Source organism: Chrysochloris asiatica, unplaced genomic scaffold (assembly GCF_000296735.1).
Source record: "Chrysochloris asiatica unplaced genomic scaffold, ChrAsi1.0 scaffold00090, whole genome shotgun sequence".
Classification (NCBI taxonomy): domain Eukaryota; kingdom Metazoa; phylum Chordata; class Mammalia; order Afrosoricida; family Chrysochloridae; genus Chrysochloris; species Chrysochloris asiatica.
The window spans coordinates 3,441,114-3,448,098 of NW_006408608.1; the positions used below are offsets into that span (position 1 = coordinate 3,441,114).

Sequence of the window (6,985 nt, forward strand, 5' to 3'; positions counted from 1 at the left end):
ATCATTGATGGACTCAAGTGTGGCAGCGGTAGTGAGGTTGGCCCAGGATCGGACATTGTTTCGTTCTGCTGTGCATGGGGTCGCTATGAGTTGGTTCCGACTCGATGGCACCTGACAACAACAAAGTTTGTTCAAGAGTAGAAGTTTGAGTTGGACAGGGTGTAAGGGCATGGGAACTGGCGGTTGGACGAGATTCAATGTTGGTCTCAGTTCTTCTCTGACTGCTGTGTGACCTTGAGCAGGTCATTTACCTTTTCAGGACAGTTTCCCATTTCTTTACCTGTAAAATGGACATGCTAACAAGAAGTGCTTTCAATTAGTCTATTTCCTAGCACTGATAGCAAGGAGCTCTGGTAGCACAGTGGTTACGAAGCAGGCTGTGAACCACAAGGTCAACAGTTTGAAACTACCAGCTGCTCCGCGGGAGAAAGATGAGGTTTTCTGATCCTGTAAAGATTTACAGCCTCGGAAACCCTGTTTAGGGTCGCTATAGGTCGGAACCGACTCCATGGCACATAACAACAACAACATAGCAAGATCAGGCCATGTGAACAAAGCCCCACTCACACTAGCATCAGGTCTTTACCTCTGTGGTCATGAACCTTGTCATCCTTGAAATCCATGGTGGAGGATTTGGGATTGTCTTTGTCACAGTTCACCAGCAGGATGGCACCATATCTGCGAGGGCCCCAAGTCCAGGTCCCCTGTGAACAACAGCCCGGAGAGATAAGCATGCTTAGGAACCCACACAGAGCCTCCCAACTCTTGTAGGAAGCCCAGATACCTTCCCCATCATCTCATTAGCTTCCTACTCCCACATCAAGTCGTTCTGTGGTCCCAAGAGTGGATTTTTTTTCTGCCTATAAAGTCATAAAGATAGTCTCAGAAAATGCAGTCTATCCATTTTGCCAAACGTGCTGAAGTCAGTAATAGGGACTTTCACAATGTTTTAAAAGCGTTGACTTGACAAGCCAAGTTGAGCTAAATATTTATGTTAAGATTCTAATCTAAATAGTTACTATTATGCGAACTCTTAATTACTCATTTACTCAAGTGTGGGTCTATTCTTAGCAGCCAGGTATTTGATTGTTCAAAGATGAAAGCAACTTAAGTGGCCCAGCCTGGTAGGAATCTCATAGTGGTGAGGACATCTGTTTATAGGAGAGTGTTTGCCATGGGGGATGACTAGATTTTGAGTGAGATGAAAAGAATAGATTTCACTCCCAGAGTTGTCATTCTTCCAGAATCTTCTTTCTGCTTTCCCACTCTTTCTCCCACTTTTGATTAACCCCACAAGGGGAACTTCATCTTTTAACAGTTCACGGCCTCCCAAAGTCCATGTCAGTATAAAACTGTGCAGGCAGTTCTGGGGTTCAGGGACACCCTGAAGTTTATCCATGGACCCAGGGTGAAGACCACAGCTTGCATGTCTCTTCTGCACTTCCCATCTCTCTTTCCTCAACACGCATCCCGGTCCTACCTGGCTCCTTCCCTCCTCTACCCCTGCCTTTCCTTCTGTCTCTACCATCTCCCCATGTGGGCAATCCTGGGGTCATGTTGTTAAGCCTGAGGTTGGTGTCCCTAATGATTAAGTACTCAACCATTAGCCGAAAGGTTGGTGGTTCAAATCCACCCAGAGTTGTCTCAGAAGACAGGCCTGCTTCTGAAAGGTCACAGCCTTGGAAAGCTATAGAGTAGTTCTACGTGGCATCGCCATAAGTTGGGGTTGACTCAACAGCAGCTAGCACCATCAACAACAGGGGGGTTTTGAGCCAGAGAGACCTGCTTACGAATTTTTTCTTGACTGTCTGTTAGCTAGTGGCTCTATAGTTTCCAGGACAACACAGTCTCGGAATCCACAGACGGTGAAAATCTGGTCTCGTAAAAAAGATGGGAACTATGTAAACGAAATGTTAATGGTGACTTTTTAATTTCCTTCTTCTTTATACTCTTGTTTCCTAAATTGTGTCTCTCACACAGTCAACATGTATGACTCTGGCATACCTGAGACAGATGGCCGTTCATGTCATCACCACATAGGGTTGCCCCAGGAGAACCAGCAGAGCTAAAGGAAGGAGCTGGGGTCAAGGTGGTACAGTACCTGGGGGTTCATGGCTCTGGTCGGCTTCACTTTGCCTGTGCGGGTGATATCTGCGAGCAGGGAGATTTCTGAAATACCACGAAACCAGAAGAAAGGGTTGGTGAGGGTACAGGGTCGGGGCACTCACCTGACCCTGGATGGCAGTCCTTAGGTCAGGAGACCATGTGCACCAAGGCTGGGGAGCGTCCCTCCTCTGTCTCCACTCCCAGTAGACATAGGTTTAAGGAACTCCTCCCTCACCAAGTCCCCCAGAAGATAAGACTACAATCCAGACAGCACAATAGGGACTTCCGACCACACCCACCCTCCTACAAGGGGTCACACTGTGATGTAAACCCTAGATGTCTGGCGGCCTCCAGGAGTTTCAGAAAGAATTGTTAGGCACCTAACAGGAGGTGTGAGGTGGAACTCTGTGAGGACATTTTGCTTACTTGTGTGTGCATGTGTGTGGTGGGGTGGAGGGTATAGAGAGGGGGCTCTGGCCCCAGCTTCATCTTCTAGTAACCTTGAGTGCTTATGGTGTTATTTGTTGTTGTTGTTGTTTAGTGCTGTCGTGTCAGTTCTGACCTATAGCAACCCTGTACAGGGTTTCCAAGGAGCAGCTGGTGAGCTTGAACTGGCAACCTTGTGGTTCAAACTGACTTTGCAGTTCAGTGCATTAACTCACAACACCACACCAGGACTCCAGTAGATCATGGGAATTTAGAAATGGGTCTATATTATTGCATAAGACATCATCAACTTTTGTTACAAATATCTGAGGTGTCGAAAAGTTATAGAGAATCTATGTACCTACAGTCGGAAACGACTCGACGGCACTTAACAACAACATACATCCCTACTAACTGTATTTGTGTGTGTGTGGTTCATTGACTGGGAGGGAATATTTATGAACTAACAAGTGAAGTCCTGATGTGGCACTGCAGGTTAATGTGCTGGACTGCAGAGTTGGTTTGAACCTCAAGATCAGCGGTTTAAGCTCACCAGCTGTTCCTCGGAAATCCAATACAGGGTCACTATGAGTCGGAACAGATTTGATGGCACTTAACAACAACAACAATGTGTATGACTAACTAGAACTTGTATTTTTTTGTTGTTGTTCATTCTAAAATAAGCTCCAGGGTATAGCTGGAGAGGTGTCTTGCAGGTGTGTATGTGTGTAAGGGGTAGCTGGTACTGTAGGATCCTGCCCATTACTTACCAACTCCAGTGAGGTAAAGGAGGGCTTGAGTTGGTGGGGAGTTGGGCCCATAGTATGAAATTCGAACCTGCAGGACAGAAGCAGACCACTTAGGACTTATTTTATCCATTTAACAAACACTGTTATGTGCCAGCCTGGGAGCGGTCACTGGGGAGGCAAGGATGGGCAAGACTCAGTCCCTGCCTATTTGGAATACCCAAACTGGTAGATGTGGAGGGCTAGCAAAAATTAAATAACTATGATGCTATAGAAGGAGCTCTGGTAGCGTAGTGGTTATGAATCGGGCTGTGAACTGCAAGGTCAGCAGTTTGAAACCACCAGCTGTTCTGAGGGAGAAAGATGAGGCTTTCTGCTCCCGTAAAGATTTACAGCCTTGGAAACCCTGTATAGGGTTGCTATAAGTTGTAATCGACTCCACGGCACCTAACAACAACAATGATGCTATAGAAGTTTCTGTGGGACCCCCAAAGTGGAGTAACTCACTCTTCCTGAAGGTATGAGGAGTCTCTAATGAAAAGGTACACTTTGAGGTGGATCTTGGAAGGTGATTAGGAGTTTAGTGACTATAGATATCATCGGAGAGACATTAGAGGGAGAGGTTGAAGTCACAGAAATTGACTTTAGCAAGCAAGAGGAATTATGGGAAGACCTGAAGAACTAGACCTCAGAGGGGTAGAGCCCAAGCTCTGGGGAACCTGGGGAGCAGAAACTTTGCATAGACAGTGGTCTCTTCTGGGTGGGTGCTACCAAGATTAAGAAACAACAACCCTCTTTGCCTGAGACCCCAAATCCAGGGAAAGCACATCTGATTGGCTCAGCCTGTCCAGAGGAGGCCAGAGCATCGGGACTGACATTTCCAAGCATCATGGAAATGGGAAACAAAACCAAAGAGCTGCCACTGGAAGAAAAGGAACTCCTGAGGCGTCTGATGGAGACTGCTGAGGTATTTGACCTACCCTCAGAAAGCGGGCATCCAGGGAAATGTTATGGACACTGTTGCCTCTCAAAAGGACCAAAGCATCCATCTCCTGACTGACCGCCCTGCCTCCAGTCTACTTCCTAGATCTTGTCTACTTGACACCCTCCAGCCAGTGGGGTCTTTCTCATATGCAAATGTGAGGCTGGTACTCCCTGGCTGAAAACATTCCATTGGCTTCCTGTTACTCTCAGAAAATGAGGTCCCTGATGCCAAACCCTTTATACTAGCTTCCTTTCTCACCCACTTTCTTCCCTCCCCTCCTACTTCTTGCCATATAGAATTACCTGCTTCTCCAATTTGCTTCTCACCTTCTTCTTATCAAGAGTATGCACACAGACCACCTCTTCTGTGCAGATCTTCAACTTATATGGACTACTCTTACCCATCCTTCAGCCTGCCTCTTCTTCCAGGAAGTTTTCCCTGACCATCCCTTCTTGACCTGTCTGGATACCTCAGCTTTGTGCAACCACAACATTTTGCTCCCAGGAAGGAATCTGTTGGGCCCATTCTGCTGAGAGCTTGTGGCTCAGATTTCTCTGTGGGAACTCAAGAGGGTTGTGGTGCACCTATCTTCAGGCAAAAGAGTAGAGTGGGATCTATGATGGTCCCCCAAAAAAGATAGGTCTACATCCTGATCTCTGTGGATGTTGGAATCTGTAACTGTTGCCTTATTTGGAGACAAGATCTTTGCAGGTGTAGTTAAGAGTCTTGAGATGAAGAGCTCATCTGGATTGAGCAGGTAAGTCCTGGACAAGAGTCTGTATAATGACAAATGTCCTTGTAGGAGTGAGGCAGAGGGACTATGGAGGCAGAGGTTAGAGTGAGGCATCTGTAAGTCAAGGAGTCTTAAGAGCTAACAGGAGCTGTGAAAAGACGCAGAAATGAGTCTCCCCTAGAGCCTCCAGAGTCTCCTGTTGACACCTTGATTTTGGACTTCTGGCCTCTAAACTGTGAGAGAATAAATTTTCGTTGCTTTAAGCCAATTAGCGTAGTGGTTACGAATCGGGCTGCGAACCTAAAGGTCAGCGGTTCGAAACTACCAGCTGCTCCGCGGGAGAAAGATGAGGCTTTCTACTCCCGTAAGGATTTACACCCTCGGAAACCCTGTACAGGGTCGCTATGGGCCGGAACCGACTCGACGGCACATAACAACAACAACAACAAGCCAATTATTGGAACAGTCACAAAAAGCAAGTACAAATGGCAAGAACTAGAGTTCCTTGGGGTTTCCTGCCTGGAGCCTCCATGGACTTCACTACCATTTGTAATTCTTGTTTATTTACCTTTATGTTATCTGGTAGGAGCTCTGGTAGTGTACTGGATTATGAGCTGAGCTGCTAACCACAAGGTCAGCAGTTTGAATCTACCAGCTGCTCCATTGGAGAAAAATGAGTTTTTTTAGTCCTGTAAAGATGTATAGCCTTGGAAAGCCTGTACAGGGTCGCTATGAGTCAGAAGTAACTCCACAGTACACAGCCACCACTACCATATGATTTGGTGCCTTCATTCATGGGTTGTAAGTCCCCTGAAGGCTGAAACTTCATTTGTCTTGTTTATTTCTAGAATCCAGTGCCTAGTAATGTCTGGCGTGCAGTAAGTACTTACTAAACACTGGCTTAATACCTACATTTAATCCAAGCCTGGAATTCATAACCTCCTGTTGTTGTTGTTAAGTGCTGCCGAGTCGGGTCCGACCCATAGCGACCCTGTATAGGGTTTCCGAGGAGCAGCTGGTGAGCTTGAACTGCCGACCTTGCAGTTCAAACAGCTTTACAATCTGGCGTATTAACCCACTGCACCACACCAGGACTCCAGGTTTGCCTATATTATTGTTTATGAGGATGCTATGGCTGAAACAAACCATCAGCTTTTCCAGAGGGATGGAGACTCTGCAAGGGCTGGGGCTGAGGCTCAAGGAAGTACAGACTTTGAGTAGTTCCTGCCCAGCTAACCTTCCTTCACAGATCCCAGCCCACAGCAGCCACGCTTACCTTCTGGTCACTTGTGATGGTACTAGAAGCTTTCATCCTCACACTCAACTCTATCTTAGGGTCCAGGGGCCATTTGAAAGGACCTGTGGGGTTCTTCTTGAGCGGAGTGACGTGGGCAACATTCACAACCACTTCTGGTGAGGTATGGATGCTGAAAGATGTGCAGTCCTTGGGGGCAGAGCTGTGAAGAGACAGATGGAGAGATGGAGACCCAGTGAGGAAGGCCTTTCTCTCCTCAGTGTTCTCCATCTTTCTGCCAGGTGTAAATACCAGATGGCAGCCAGTGCTTACCTTGCTCCTAGCAGTAAGTATTGTGAGGTTGACAGGAAATAAAGAAGGGCTTACATTTGATCTAGGAAAGTAGCAGAGATATGTGCATACATCCATATGCATATAGTGAAGTCACACCCAGAGGTTTACACCCACATTCGTGCAGTCTACTCAGTTTCAATTCAAGCAACCCTGAATAGGGTTTCCAAGGAGCAGCTGGTGAGTTTAAACTGCCAACCTTGAGGTTCAAACCCACCTTGGGGTTGAGTGCTTATCCTAGGGCACCATACTAGGACTCCAACGTATAATAGAATTGCTGTTGTTGTTATGTGCCGTGGAGTCTGTTCCGACTCATAACAACCCTGTACAGGGTTTCTGAGGCTGTAAATCTTTACGGGAGCAGAAAGCCTCATCTTTCTCCTGTGGAACAGCTGGTAGTTTTG

At 46.8% G+C, this 6,985-nt stretch overlaps 1 protein-coding gene across 1 annotated transcript in view; it reads right to left on the bottom strand.

Moving 5' to 3' along the window:
- Positions 1-6,985, bottom strand: part of PADI4 (peptidyl arginine deiminase, type IV) — a 46,596-nt gene that overhangs the window by 24,287 nt on the left and 15,324 nt on the right. Inside the window, exons 2-5 of the mRNA XM_006866408.1 lie at positions 6,273-6,453; positions 3,303-3,369; positions 2,102-2,169; positions 587-704 (exon numbers count right to left, since the gene is read on the bottom strand). Coding sequence (XP_006866470.1) covers positions 587-704; positions 2,102-2,169; positions 3,303-3,369; positions 6,273-6,453 — 434 coding nt within the window. The remainder of the gene's footprint in view (positions 1-586; positions 705-2,101; positions 2,170-3,302; positions 3,370-6,272; positions 6,454-6,985) is intronic.